This window comes from Aythya fuligula, chromosome 1 (genome assembly GCF_009819795.1).
Source record: "Aythya fuligula isolate bAytFul2 chromosome 1, bAytFul2.pri, whole genome shotgun sequence".
Lineage (NCBI taxonomy): Eukaryota > Metazoa > Chordata > Aves > Anseriformes > Anatidae > Aythya > Aythya fuligula.
In genome coordinates this window covers 152,932,690-152,949,181 of record NC_045559.1, presented here as the reverse complement: position 1 = coordinate 152,949,181, position 16,492 = coordinate 152,932,690, and the positions used below count along the sequence as shown (strand labels likewise).

Below are 16,492 nucleotides of genomic sequence, written 5' to 3'. Positions count from 1 at the left end.
ATGGTAACTCTATGAAGGATTCCAATAAACTAAGAGGCTAATTTATAATACAGTCAGTTGCCTGGCATAAACACAGATTAACAAAAATTAAGAAGATCTGCAAGACTTGCTTGCAAAGCCTGAAAAATGAGAAATAAAGAGGGAATTAAAAAACTGCTTTTAATGGAAGCATCTACTATAAAGAATTACTCAATTAATTGATCTTAGTTTGACATTCACAAGTTAACTGTCCTGAGATATCAATCAGCTGTAAAAATAGTTTCTTGTTGTTCTAAGGATTATTCAGCTGTTATAGTCAACAGGCTTTTGAACTCTAGTTTCAGGGTCTTCACTTATGCCCCTTCACTTCTACATTTTGAAGAATTTAATTTGATGATATAGTACTGGAAATTTCCATTGTCTTTGTCTACTATTATCCTTTCATTACACGGCCAAATATACAGAACAATGTACCGATGTATGTATATTTACATCATGACTAGAAAATAGTCCAGTTTACCAAGAAACTCTGTGTAGAATGTAAAATTTAACATTAATTATAATTCTGGGAACATTTCATAGAAATAAACCATTTCACCAAAAATCTGCTACACTAAATAGATAAAAGACTGAAACAACAGTTCTAGAAATCAGGCTAGTAATCACATGTGACTTACGAAACAAAAAGATTCTCATTGCTGTTGGTAGACCCACAAAGAAAACACAAAACCATAACCCAACAGTGAATACAGAATGTGTATTTTTCAATAAACTGTGTGCACATATTGATACATACATTATGTAAAAAAAAAATGTTATCTAAACTTACCAAATTATATAAATTGCGTCTGATCTGCTGTATAACTCCAGGAAATGTAGGTTTTAGCAGTTCCTGATAGCTTGCAGGCCATGTGCTATAGCTGTGGTCTTTTTCTATGTCATTAATCCACTACAACAAAAAAAGCCAACTATTTAAAAAACACACACTAACTAGTGGATAAACTATGTATGTATAAATAAAGCTATTTTAAAACACACAGAAAGCCTGGAAACACAAAAAAGTTCTATTTCTTTTTTAATTAGTAACAGAAAACAGCTTCTAAAATTAATATATTTTTTTTCTTTTCAGTCACAATGTTCAGGTTTTTTTGCTGTTTGTTTTTTCAGCACATGACAGAACTAATTATGAAAGGAAAAGGAAAAAAGCTTTTGTTTTCTGTATCAAAATGTGAATAAAAACATTTTTTCAAGCGTGGAAAATACTTTCACAATACAAAGATCATAACAACTTACCACACAGATATGTGTGTAACATAGCACAGACACCTTGAAAGACATACAATATTTATCTATCAGCTGCAGCAGCACTATTATTAAGATATATCAGAATAACTCAGTAATTAATAGATGATCCATTACAGTCAATTTTTATGTGTTGTCAAAAATACAATTTTATAAGTTTTCATTTTTTCTTTTTCTTTCATATTAATATTTATCACTGTGTACTGTTCTTACACTGTTTTCTGTGCAAGCTATCTATAATTGGCAAACAGGAGAGAGACACATGCTTCTTGCAGGTGAAGAAAATTAGTCTTCGTGTGCCTTTTCCATATGCATATAACCTTTGTTTTGACAACTAAGAACTTTGAAAAACAAGGGAAAAAAGCAGAGTCATTGGACAACGGAAAACAAGATGTGTAAGTTCTCCACAATTCACTTATCCTACTTTTAAAGTACTTTCTGCAGTCTTGCATAATATAAGCAAAAGCACTCGCTCTCTCCAGGCCATGGGAGACATGGAGTGAGTCCAGCAAAGAGCTATTAAAATGATCAAGGGACTGAAACATTTCTCATATGAGGAAAGGCTGAGGGAGCTGGGATTGTTCAGCCTGGAGAAGAGGAGGCTCAGGGATTTCTGACCAACATCTGTAACTTTCTGAAGGGAGGATGTCAGAAGATGGGGCCAGACTCTCCTCAGAGGTACCCAGCAATAGGACAAGAGGCAATGGGCACAAACTGAAACACAGGAGGTTCCATCCGAACATGAGGAGAAACTTCTTTACTGTGAGGGTGACTGAGCACTGGAACAGGCTGCCCACATAGGTTGAACAGTCTCCTTCACTGGAGATATTCAAAAGCTGCCTTGACACAATCTTGTGCAACGTGCTCTCTGAGACCCTGCTTGAGCCAGAAGTTTGGACTAGACGACCTCCGGAGGTCCCTTCCAATCTCAACTATTCTGTGATTTTGTGATTATGAGTACTGTGTCCAGTTCTGGGCTCCCCGGTACAAAAAAGACAGGGAACTCCTGGAAAGAGTCCAGCACAGGGCCACAGAGATGATATGGGGCCTGGAACATCTTCCCTATGAGGAAAGGCTGAGAGACCTGGGTCTGTTCAGCCTGGAGAAGAGAAGACTGAGGAAGACTGAGAGGGGATCTTACTGATGTTTACAAGTATCTTAAGTGTGGAAGATAGAGGGATTTGTCCAACCTCTTTTCAGTGGTTTGTGGGGACAGGACAAAAGGCAATGGCCACAAGATGGAGCCCAGGAAATTTCACACCAACATGCAAAAGAACTTCTTCATGGTGCGGGTGACGGAGCACTGGAACAGGCTGTCTAGGGAGGTTGTGGAGTCTCCTTCCCTGGAGATATCCAAGGCCCGACTGGACGACTACCTGGGCAATTTGCTCTAGGGAACCTGCTTTGGAAGGGGGGTTGGAGACCCGATGATTTCTCGAGGTCCCTTCCAACCCCTACAATTCTGTGATTCTGTGACTAGTTGCTTCAAAGTCAAATTCTACAACTATGATTTGCAACTACTCTTAGACACATTCTTCTTTTCTTTTAAACATCCTACACCTTAAGATTTTAGTAAGATATATACTAGAGAAAATTATTCCTAAAATACTCTGAAGGAATACCATCCTCCAAAGTATCTTACACTGTTTATTGACACATTTTTATGCCTCTTATTTCAACTAGACTCCATATACTATAGTATTAAACTGTCTCATACACAGAGTTAACAAATCTGCAATATTAAAAAAATAAACATTTAAATACTCACTATTATCGAAGAATGGCGAATGTCTAGTGCATAACTGTCATCTGCCGGATGTATATGCAATCTCATAAATTTACTCAGGGTCTCCTCTTTGATTCCAAGTTCATGAAGGCCATGCATTACTTTTCCATCCACTTTAAGAGTCTCTAAGATACTTTTTCAAGAAAACAAAATGTCGATCTATGAAATCTTGTCATGGCATAACAAGGAAAAATATTTCAAAAACTGTTAAGGCAAAGATTACTTTTAGTATTAAAAATCATTCTTACTTTCTCCTAAAGTCAAACGTCTAAAATAAAATATATTCATAACACTACAAGTATTTATCCTCAACATATTTCAAACCAGGATTCTAACACATTATACAATTTTGGTTTATTCACTTTTATTTTACATGAAGGAACTTCCTCCATCTTTAAAAAGATGTGGCAGGACAGCAGAGGGGAAGGCTGCTTGTTGCATTACCCTGGCTGAGGCAGGAATCCAAGAAGAGTGCAGATAAACATAGATGAGTGTAGATAAGTGTAGTAGCAAGTGATGGAGACAAAGACAAACCCTATGTCTGCATTACGGCAGAACACCAAAAATGGCAGGGAGGAAGTACAGAGCTACCCCTCTCAGATCACGTGAAGAAAGATATTTCCCAGATTCCTCAACAGGACTTATTTGTTACATTCTGAAAATTCGATATTAATAATGGAAGCAAGCCTGAAGTATTTGCCCATTAGAACACAATAGATTTTACAAACATCTTTATTTCTGTTTTGTTTCATCGTGAGTTTTCTCTATGTCAAAAAGTTTATTCTAAATCATATTGAAATTAAATTTAGCATTATCATTTTAAAGTACCTATTAATATTTGCATCATTACCAAAAAAGATGCAATTGACTCCATCTCAAAACTCTGAGAAAAAAATGTAGTAAAAAACCCAAAACTATAAACACTAGAACCAAAAACGTTTAGGATCTTCATCAAAGGACAAAACATGACATGGAATAGAAAAATAAAAAATAAAAATGGTAGACTGACAAATCAAGAACATAAAAAAACTTCAGCCTTAGCATTGCATACTGACAAATCAAGAACATAAAAAAACTTCAGCCTTAGCATTGCAGACTTATTGACAGTTTGCATGCCACCAACATGATTCTGAAGTAGTCATGTCTGTCTTGTTGTTCACAACATGCAGAGGAATGGAAAATGTCCACAGTTTTTATGAGTTCTTGCAAAGAAGAGGCAAATCACAAGCAATATAATTATACTGTAATTACAGAAACTGGAAGAAGTTTTCTTATAGAAAAAAAGCATATTAGAATATAATAACAGAACTCATCAGAAAAGGTGACCAGGTACAGACTCACTAACATGCCTAAAATTATCCAAGGTATCTTTAAACTAAATTTAATGCCCGTATTTTTTTTGTAATTCTTATGAAATAAAGATGAGAGAGCACTTAATTTACTTTTTCTGAAGTGTTCTTCCTACCTTTGTATACACGTGTTGGATTCCTTCCGTTTCAAAATTAATTTTACATGGTAAGATATAAAATTGTAAGTAAATTATAGAACAGATAATCCAAGAAAAAAATAGTGGTTTCAACTACTTCTGCAATTTTCATATACAAAGCAAAATGACTGTAAAGCAATATTCTCTCTATTGAAATACCTCCTGGCCCCCAAAATGCAACAGATTAGATTATCTATCACCATGAGCACAGCTCCAGAATTATTAGTAATTCTGTAATTTTCAAGCCAAACATACGCTCTTACCTAAATGGATCATGAAAATCTAGGTCAATATGAAGGCCATTTACAAATAAACGTGCTTCTCCGGGTTGGATTCCAAGTGTTTCATGAAGATGCTTAAAAATAAAAAGCATTGCTAACTTATTTAGACATGTGTAAACACTAACATACATACGCACACACATATACAAAACTGTATGCAATCCTACAAAACAGACACATCAAATCTCTTCAGTATAATTTCTTCTCTTATCTCAATGTTACTAGTAAAAATATTGAAAGCATACTTCTACAGGTGTTGTTTAACACACTGTCAATTAAAATAGTTGTATAAGCCCTCCCAGTGTAGCCCTGCCTGTAGAAGGTATAGACAATGGCACATTCTCAGTGTCTGCCAACAGAAAGTGAAAATACCAAATTATGGCTCATAATTTTTTGAAAAAGTACCCCCCCAACATTTCTCCTGCAAATACTTTAATGTCCAAACAAAAAGTAAATGGAGGCCCAACACATCCTTCATACCTCCACTCCAAACTAGCTTTCTTAATACCTAAAAATCTTGCACAATTCCAAAAATGTGCAGTAGCAATTCTTCAGGGAAGGTAGAAAAGACAGACTAGAAACATACAATCTCATTTAACAAAGGGATCTTGAAAAGACCGTAGATCAGAAAGGGACAGCATATCCCTGCTTTGCAAAGAGAAAAACCACAAAAATCAAACAAACACAAGATGAAGGAAGTATTTAGTGAGTAAGGACTGCCTTATCATTTTTTCTCAGAGAGCAGTGAGGCACCACACTGTTCAAACTATCGACAGTGGCTGTAGCAAGATAAGTAACAGGAGCAACAACAACAGCTTATTCCAACTAACACCATGAGGAGCTGTCAGATTTCCAGATCTGTCTTAATTCCCAAGAGAGGACTGGAAAGCGTTGTAAGTATGCAAGGAAAAAAACAAAACAAAACACACACACAAAACAAACAAACAAACAAAATAAAAGATTTTTTTTTCTCATTTAATTCTCACTTATTGAACAAAACAGTGAACAAAAAATGCAGTTTCAACAAAAGCACACTTAAAGCAAGCAACTCGGGCTGTGTGTATGACTTCACTTATGAGATTGCCTCTGAACTAATGAGAGAAAAATCAGGAAAATATTGAAAGCTGTAAAGCTTATGCAACCATTAAAACAAGACCGAGAAGTAGTAGCTGGTGTCTGACATTTACATTTTTCCTAGCTTCATATAAAATTAAATACCCTCCCAAAGTCTCACTTTCACTCTGCACCAGGCAGAGAAGCAAAGTCCTAGATAGACCTGAAATATTCCTGTAGTTAGCGAATCTAACTGACCATGATTTTAATACCACGGTTGTACCACAAAGTGCTGTGACTGCAGAAAATTCCCTATTAATACCACTTGACTTAAGGAGTGAACAGCAAATATAAGCAGGATTCCAGCCTTGCAAAATCTTACCAGCATCTTTCAGGGCCCTTACTCAGATCTTGTGAGAAAAGCCAGGCAGGTAGAACAGGCCCTCTCCCTGAAGCCCTGAAATCACCATGTAGGCTAAGAGATCTTGTACCGTGACTGAAAGCTTACAAAATTGCAACCGCCTGATATAGGTCATACAAGAATTGACACTAACTGAAACAAATGCAAGAAGAAAGATAAAAGAATCAGCCAACAGGTATTGCAATGGGATTCTACATGTTTCCAAATCCTTTGGTACTGTAGGACAAAAACTGGGCTGATTCAGAGCTGAGACACATTACACATCTTTGATAATAGGCATTTGATTATTCAGAAGTTCATCCATTTGCCTTAACAACTTTGATGGAAGCAGTATTTAGACACCTAAGACTAGAATTTACTGCTAATAATACTCACACAGTATTTTGTTGCTAAACTGTCAGCAAATTATTGCACTGGAAGTTTTGAGATGTGTTTAATGAGATTTTCTTTTTTGTTTTACCCATAGCAGTTCTTTGTATATTTTTTAGTTGGATATCAACTCATTACATCTAAATCATCACATGCCTTTCAACTTTTAATACCTTTATTTCCTCCCGTTACATTTCCTATTCAACTTTCATTATCTTGAGAGGGAATCACTCAGCTACACACAGCATGAGATCATATCTCTCCTGCTGCTAGATGGATGCACTGCAGTTCAAGAATGCACATGCCAATTTATTGTGCTCTAGCAGCAGTGTTCAGGAAGTTTCCCTACTTTTATTCAACAGATTTTGGTTTTTAGCTGTCTAAAGACCTGTAGGATGTAGTATATGAAACTTAAATTTAGGTGCCTTAAATTGTGTTATAGTTAATGCATTCAATCCAGTCTATGGAATCATGCCAGTGATTCAGCTGACCAACCACAAAGATATCCAATGTCATTTGAGACATTGAAAAGTCTCAGGATAAGGCTTCTGAACTGGGAAATACAAATCAGGCAGAAGGGAATGGATGTCCCCGTGGCCGTGTTCACCAGACCTGTGTGGCTATTACGGATACCCCCTGACATGGCAAACGACATCAGAAATCCAGGTTTAGGCAACTCAGTCACATCCCACAGAACAACCACTGAGAGAGAAAAATTGTTTTTGATGTACATTGACTCCAGCTTCGTTTCTATAAGAGGAGTTTAGATACATATATGGATGTGCCTAAATGCAGGTATCTTCATTTCAATCCAAGTCTTTGTTACTTTGCCTAGTCCTTATCTTTTGTAATACTAGCCATTTTAATTCCTGATATACTTTTTCTTTTTATGTGTTTTGGAGCAGAGCAGTTTTTGCTTAAGAAGTTGGTTTTGTTTTTTGTGTTTACAGAGCCTTAATTGAAGCAAGATGTTTTAAAGACCATACCAAGCAACAAGGAAGGACCTGATTTTAACACTCAAATACTGTGGAGAAACTATGGTCATCAGAGCTGTTTTGCTTTGTCCTGACTACAAGCTTAACAACAATGAGATATAGGAAAATGTATTTCTTGGATGTATACAGAAAGCAATGAAGCAGGGTACAGATATTGATTCACTGCCTTGTGGAGAAACTATGGCACTTCTCACCAGAGCACGAAGCAAGAAGTCTCCATAGTGCATTCAGAGATCTCTGCAAAAACACTCTACAAAAAAGTGCATCATCTACCCAAGAACCAAACAAGCACCTAGCACAAAAGAAAGCTGAAGGGCCCACGGTGATCTGCTGGGATATGCACATCATATTTTCAATGCACCAATCCCATGTGCAATCATCTGTTGACAAAACCACTATCATCTACTGACACAACTGTGCAACGCTCGAGTCTGCCACTATTTGGGCAGGAATACTCAAGACCAGAAAGTCTTACATTAGTTTTGCATGGTGGAGAGCTCTAACACATTAATGTGAAATGTAGCTGGAGTGGAGGCTCCTTATGAGAAGACTGCATCAGTGGGCTTCACAGCACAACAGGGACATGGTTCGTTTTCACTTTTTTGGAAGGTGGAGGAAACTGGAAAGGCATTCCCCTAGAGATAGTAGTCTTGGCAAGACAAAGACCAGAATGGATATAAAGCAAAATGATACACAGAGATGTTACAAAAGTACAAGAGTGCTTTAAGTAAAAAAGTAAGAAACCCCATCACAGTAGTGGTTGGTCAGTCTTCGTATCATACAAAAATACATATTCTGACACACCCATGAGTCACAGACTGAAAATCAGGAGAATGCTGCCTACTCAGAACTTAACCTGCACGTGCAAGAAGTCAGATTTCTCAAAACCAGCTACAGGGTTTGCTCACCACACTTCCTCTTTGACAGGAAACAGCCACTTGTAGGAAGGCCTGCTACTTGAGCACAGAGATTGGCAACATCTGTCACGCCAACAGCAATGGCAACTAAAAACTGGGTAATAAATATTAATCTAAAGAAAGATTGAGGACAATGCCAAGGAAGTACTATTCATGTCAAAGGAACATTTACATGCTCTAGCGGTATAGACACAAATAGGTCTTACTAGATTCATTTAAAAACAAAATGATGCTGATCTTGGACCTGCCATTTCAGGAGACCAGTCCTAAAAGCACAGTAGCTAGTATTTAACACTTAAGTGAAACAACAAATTCAATCTCTTAGCTCAGACAGAAAATACATTTGTCAGGAAATCTCTACAGCGCAAAGTGACACTTTAGCACTGGTTGAAGCGACCAGCCAAAAACACAAGAACAATGCCGCTTCATGTGATACTAGGCACAAAAGATGCAATGCAGCAAGGATGAAAATAAATCTACCTACTATAGACAATGTTCAAAATATCTTGCAGAAGAGTTGCATGCATGATTCTAGTAAAATGGAAAGCTCAAAACTAGCATGTCCTGACCATAACATAAACAGCAGGCCTACATTCAACACCAAGCTCTATAAAAGATTAACTGTTACCTTGCTTTCACAGTATACTATTTAAGACTGAACACAACACTCCAGAACAATAGTTTTTTCTTGCCTAATTCTGTAAAGCAAAAAGAGGGAAAGAGAAAAGTACCAAGAACAGCAAAAAGTAAAACAAAATAAAACAAGCAAACAAAAAACATTAACTACTTTGCTCTGAAAGAAACCATGTGAAAGCTGCTGCACTATTACAAATCTCCGAACACTGTAATATGACAGTAACCAAAATGGGTACTGGAAGAAATAAAACAAACCTTCTGATTTTCTTCTATTTCATTTCGCATTTGCTTGTCTACTGGCACTCTGGTCAATGATCTGTAAAAATGAAATATTGGTATCACTCAACCACTGTAATTTTAAAACTATATTAAACAATTTGAAACGTATTATTTTAATATGGCATCTAATGCACTGTAATTGAAAATGCTATAAGTAAGACTTAGAGAGTAATGCATTGTGTCATAAATGTTTTATTTTCAAAACAAATATCTTCTCTAGTACTCTAGTAAACCTAAATTTCAAGTTTATGTTAAGTTTTGTTGAAGAAATATTAATAGCATTTATTTTTATTATTATTTTTTTTTTACAACTCTCAATTTTTCCTCTTGCTTTTCTGGAAAATAGCATGTATATTACAAAAAAGGAAGTTGTTTGAATATCTAAACTATTGCCTAAATAAACATCGTAACTGTATCTTTTAAGTTGATGTTAATACCTCTATGCTATTCAACCTTAGAGCACAGGTGGCCAAGGACACAATTTGATGCTTTTGAAGTCAGTTTCCTTAGTCATTCTACCTTTTAAGTGATAATCCATTGATTTATCATTTTTACTTTTCAAGAACATTGTAAAAAGACTGTTTTGACTATTTTACCTTCATCTGCCACAATGCATTGTATGTAAAGTTTATAACTATTAGGCTTGGGTAAAATACACCCAGAGACAAATTAATTTCACCATTCTTTATGAAACCCAAAACTATATTAACCTAAATCTGATTCCCCCAATAAATGCCAAAATAAATACTTTATTATCCACATTTTTTCACCAAAGAAAAACGATTATAATTGTATGTGTTTTAGCAAATCTGTATGGGACAAAGAAAAACTGAAGTCATCTTAAACCTGGAAGTTAACTAAACAAACTAAGAATTATCTACTAACTCAACTTCAAATATTATGGCAGCAAAATAGCTATTTAATAACATAGCCATTCACTTCCCTCCCAAAACCAAAATGGCTTAGAATAGACCTTGCTAATAAATTCCACATGCTTTTCACAGTATGTCAGAAATAAGATGCAAAATCTGTTTACTTTAAACAAATATTCAGGTTTTCCAGGTTATCAAAGAGACTTGTTGTTAAGTGCAAACAACATGATCTCCAAGCCTTGTTTATAAATATTACAAAATTCATCACAGCTTCTCCTTCTTAATGTAAATACCTTTTTCCATCCACCCCCAGTACATATTCTGGCAGGTTATTTTTGTCACTGCGAAGCAGTGCGTGATTTCAGAGCATGCAATGAAATGGCAAGAGAGGGTCAAGAAGGAGCTGTATTTAAACAAGCCCATACTTGGTGTATTTTCCTTAGCTCAAAATTGGCTCAAAATGGGAAAGCTGAAACTCAAACTGTGATCTCAAAGACAGCACTACAAAATAGATCAGATGTATTATTATCAGTAATCACCAGAGGACAAGCTTAATGACTTGCTTATAACTTTTATTTGCTAAATTCAACATAATTTTTAGTGGGGTCTGCAACTCTCAGAATCAGTGCTTCATCTGCATAAACTGATGATAAAAACTACAAAGATAAAAAGGAGAAACATAAAAGATGAATGTGAAAATAATAAAAAGCAGAAAGGACAAGACAAAGCTGGCCAAACATTAACAAGGAAGTAAAATAATGGCCAGTGCAAGATCAATTTTACTGCTAATTATTTTTATAGTAAAAAAAAACAATATGTTTAGAAACATTAACCAGCTCCTCGTCTGTATATGACAGTTCATGTTGCAGGATTCTTGCAAGATTTTAGGGAGAAAGTGTGGTAAGTGTAAGGGACAATACCATATCAAGAGGCAACGGGCACAACCTGGAACACAGGAGGCTCCTGCTGGACATCAGGCAGCACTTCTGTGCTGTGTGGGTGATGGAGCACTGGCACAAGTTGTCCTGAATGGTGGTGGAGATCTCCTTGGAGATCTTCAAAAGCCACCTGGACATGGTCCTGGGCAACCTGCTCTGGGTGGTCCTGCTGGAGCAGGGGTTGGACCAGATGGCCTCCAGAGATCCCTTCCCACCTCAGTCATTCTGTCTTGGCCAGTCATCGAGAAGAACACCCTATGAACTTGAGGTAGCAAGTAAAAGTACTTGTGAAAGACATTTGTGTGTTTTGAGTTCAGTCATCTGTTCAGAGCTTCACTAAGTCTTATGCATTGTTTTTCAAAATAGTCACTGATAAGGACTCACCAACCAGAAAAGTTTTAACACCTGAAAGTAAATGGATTCTAATGATCATTCTACATGTCACAGGAATGTTCTTGCATGTCTCTAAGGTTGAAATATTTTCTATCAGATAATATATGCATCTTAATTCTTATGTGAAAGAACACGTAGCTATACAGTACTGCATATCAGGGAAAAAAAGGAAATCTTGCACATGTTCATAATGTTAACGCTCATGAATTACGAATGAATAGCAAAAAACTTGAGTACTATAATACTTACTTCTGCATTTTTACATAGCATATATTCATGACAACCATTTATAAAAAATCAAAACTGAAAAATATCTTATAAAATATTATCAAAATGTCAACATGAAATATATTAGTTGTTACAGTGTCTACATCTGATGACATTTTGTAAAATCCCCCTCAGACTAACCTTTTCAAATGAAAATACTATGACACAAAAATGTAGGTAATAAACTATGAAGTGAAAGAAACTCTCAGAGGAATGCTATATTAATTTGTTACGGTCTAAAGAATCCTTCAATTCTTAAGGAGGACATAATATTTAATTTTTATTTTCATAACTATAGTTCTAGATTTTTATACAGCATTTTCAAACCAAAATTTGCATAATGAAAAAATTGTTGCTTTCATATCTAAATGTAAACAGTTCTGAAACAGTACTATTATAATACTCAGTTATCTAAGGTAATTAAGTAATACATTTTCATCTCCCTTTTTATTTTTATTTTTATTTTTATTTTTATTTTTAACTAGTATTTCTGATTGTACAGGTTAAGTGTGATTAGATTACTGGGGAAATAGATGTAGCGTACCATTTTTAGACAATGGCCCTTTGATTTAAAATTCTTGTGAATGCAGACCTACTAACTTTTAAACTTATTTAAATATTTGTAATCTCTCATGTTAAAAATAACAGAAGAAATTATGCAGAGCAGGAACTACAACTCCCCGTTTAGTAGTTTTAAAGTCTTCCTATACTTTTACCCAGAAAAATAAAAATAAAATATTTGTAAATTCTGCTCTAGTGCCACAATTGCATGTCAGGAATTGGAGTAGGATGTAACAACTTAATGACTTTTGAAATCAGTGACTTAAATGTCACCTGGAATACTTTGAAATGACTTTTTTTCCTGTCATTTAAAGAACAGAACTGGCTTTGCAGTTCAACATTGTGTACATTTCCATTATTTTGTAATAAAAAGATGCATTTTCTGATTGCTAATCTAAGTTTAAACTTGTACCTTATCATTTCATAATAATTATGTTTCAGGCATTTTAAAACTTTTTTTCTTTCTTGAAACAAAATGCAGTTTTTCCATTACAGTGTTGATTTTCACTAACAGATAATCAGAGATGATAATGAAACATAACGATAATTAAACAAGAGTTGTAAAATATGAAAGCACACTGAGTTAAGAACCATATTTAGCATCATATTTAATTCAGTAATTCAAGCAAATACTGCTGATAGGATTACGTGAAGAACTTATTAAATGTAAAGGAAAACATTTCTCAATTGCAGTACAATTGGCTTACAGGAAGGGCAATCTTTAATATTAGTACAAAGGGAAATGCTATTAATTTACTTAGCATTTACCTTGATATTCTGTTAACTGATCTGTTATGGGAGACAGATCTTCCCCAGTAAGAACCCTAACATACAGTAGCCATGGTTGTATCTTATCAGCAGTGTTGTGCTTTGAGCTAGTGTGTGTAGATCCCCTATGAAATTAACAGAATTTTGCCTCTTTTGACTGCAAGTAGATTTGCTATTAATTCAACAGAACTTTGCATCTGGGAAAATATAATTCCAGAAAAGCCCAGAGGACTAGGTTTTCAATAATAAGTGCCTGAAGGATTAGGATGCCTTCATGGCATCTCACGCATCAGATGGGAAACATTTAAGAGACCAATCATGAGCTCTCCCAGGAGTTATTATCTACTCAATTAAATTGTCTGGAATCCATCTAGTGAGCTGTAAAACATGAATATCTGACTGCAGGATTTGGCTGTAAATCTGTATTATTGTCATTAAATTCAAACACAAACATAAACACAGTATTTGAAAAACAAGTATAAATATCATACCTGGCTCTTATTGGGAAGTTCTGAGCTATGTCTTTCATCACCTTTAAGGCATCATAAGCAGGGCTAGACATAATTCGAGCAGCTGCTTGAAAACTAAGATCTGAAAAAAAAAATAGTCTGGAAATATCAATAGTGCCTACAACCAGAAAACGTTTCCATACACACACATTATATTTTTTTTTATGCCTCAATTAGACATTATAAAAGATTATGAAGTAACATTATTAAGGTTGAAAAGACAGGCCCTTGAGAAGTTGGAAATACTAAAATCAGGGCTTCTCATACAATTTCTGCTTGGCTATCTTGAGCATATTGTACATGTAATTTCTAAGTTTTACAAAAACACATGGAAAAAAAATAGACAATTAATCACATGCTACTGTACTAGTATCACAAGTGTATGATGCTGAAACCTAGACACAGACCAACCCACAGCAGCCTGTAACTGCAGCCAAAAAAAAGATCTTTCCAGCTCCAGGACTTCACAGGATTTTCTGGGTGCAGATATAATAAATCTAAGAAGGCTGTATTAAGCAGGTAAGATGTACAAACATCAAGAGTTTGCAACATTTTCTCAGGAACATAATACTGAGACTCCTGAAACAAGGACTGTGAAATTTCAGTTCTTGTAAGTATCTAGTGCAATTTTTAAAGGAGATATCCTTTTTTCCCTCTACTCAACAACTTTGACACTGATAGGTAAGGGAAATAATACACTAGGTGTTTCCATCTACTTTGGATATACTGTGACTAACAGCCTCAGAGTAATGATGCTTTTTCCCATTATTTGTTAGTTAAGATGCCTGAACAGAAACCGAAGGCCTCAGACGACTCAGTCTGAGGAAAGTGGATGCTACATACAGTAAAAAGAGCTAGGCACAAAGTCATTGAGGCTGCTGCCTTACAGAACTCTGCACCATCGTTCTGAAGCAGGCAGGAATTAAAAAGCAGCCCGAAGAAAAGAGGACAGCGTGCATTTCAAGTTAGCCTGATATATCTTGTTTAGGAAAAAATAATAAAAAAAGTGAGTTTGAGAGGTGGATTGTTAACTAGAAATTTCTTAATACTTACAACAATACTTCCAATAGTGAGATCACTGTTTTCAAAAAGAGCATTTCAGATCTCTTTCAGGAGCCACATAAGCTGTGATCAGGTGAGGCAATACCTAATTGCTACTGTTACTAGAGATAGATGCCTCACCTGTTGCGCACTTAGGACTTGCACTGAAAAGACCATCGCATAAGCCTTCAAAAATTACTAATAATTTCCATCTAATGCTGAACAGCTTAGAGTACAAATTTTCAAATCCCACTGAGCAAAGCGGGTATGTCTTTGTACCTTCCTGGTTATCTCTGGTCTGGGATGTGCACTTGCAGACCTCCCTGTTGTGGTACTCAACACAGCTGAGACAGCAGTGTAGGGCACCTTGGGAAAAGAAGATCCTGAGCTTAAAGCAGACCTCAAAGTATGCTTTGAAAGCTAATGAAGCACTAGAGAGTGAGAGGCTATTCACACAGATAAAAGAATGAGTTATTAAAGAGAATACCAAATTGATACTCTGCACATCATTCTTCATTATGAATAGTAAATCTAATTACTTATCTAAAACATACAGCTCTTAAATTGGATTCTTGAAGGGTGTTTAGGGTCACTTTATTAATAGAAGTATGCCCCCATAGCTGAGGGAGTTTTAGTTAAATTTGGCTAGATTTTTACTTGGAGGCTGGCTAAAGGAAATTAGAGAGTAGCTGAGCTACTAATGCAGCCTGTATAATTAGTCATGGAGAATGAACAATAGAAAGTAGTCATGTCAGGATTAAAAGCATCAAAACACTTGCACCTTACAAAGAGGAGGCTGAAGGTCTTTGAGAAATGTGTAGATGTAGAACTTAGTAGCATGGTTTAATGGTGGACTTGTCAGTACTGTGTTAAAGGTTGGAACAGATGATCTTAGAGGCCTTTTCCAACCCGAATGACTCTATGATTCTACCTGAAAAGGCACTGAATGTACTCACGTACTGTCAGTTCCTTTGGCACCGAACAAACAGCATCTATCCCAGTGCTTGACTACTTTCAACACCTGTATGAACTGGTTGCTTGGGGTGCAGAGCCAATTTAATTTCTATTTATATAGCCCTGATACCACAGAAAAGACCACCACTAGGTACAGATCTTATACTGGCTTTTGAAGGTAGGCAGTAAAGGGATCAAAGCTTCACTACTGTTTCTGCTTGAACATCAATAGAGTAGTATTTGATCATGTAGAACTTTTTAACCAGACAAAAAGAGAATTTTCTTTTTATTTGCACAGTAGATTTCTCTGGAATTTATTATTATTATTATTATTATTATTATTATTATTATTATTATTATTATTATTATTATTATTAACCAAGGTAAATCCTATAACTGAAGGGGAGTTATTTGGTATAAGACTGCAAGCAAACTAAAAATTATCTTAAATAGCCAGTTTCAGACTGCATATGGCTAACAATCCCCATAACAAAATCTGCCTGAAAGGAAACTGGAGAACAGATGATTGCTCAGTCTCCTTCACTAGTATGAAGGCAAATCATTTTTGATTCGGTTGTTGTTTAACAGTGAAGTACAGGTAAAAAATAGTTGCTGAAACTTAAGTGTCATGACATTTTAGGGACCTTAGAGTAAGCATCTTGGCAAACTTTCCGCTCACCATTTT

At 35.7% G+C, this 16,492-nt stretch overlaps 1 protein-coding gene across 1 annotated transcript in view; it reads right to left on the bottom strand.

The window, feature by feature from the left end:
• The window catches only part of UGGT2 (UDP-glucose glycoprotein glucosyltransferase 2), an 86,112-nt gene that overhangs the window by 49,227 nt on the left and 20,393 nt on the right, over nt 1-16,492 (bottom strand). The window contains exons 9-13 of the mRNA XM_032203496.1: nt 13,795-13,894; nt 9,481-9,541; nt 4,817-4,908; nt 3,050-3,200; nt 809-928 (exon numbers count right to left, since the gene is read on the bottom strand). Of these exons, the coding sequence (XP_032059387.1) occupies nt 809-928; nt 3,050-3,200; nt 4,817-4,908; nt 9,481-9,541; nt 13,795-13,894 (524 nt within the window). The remainder of the gene's footprint in view (nt 1-808; nt 929-3,049; nt 3,201-4,816; nt 4,909-9,480; nt 9,542-13,794; nt 13,895-16,492) is intronic.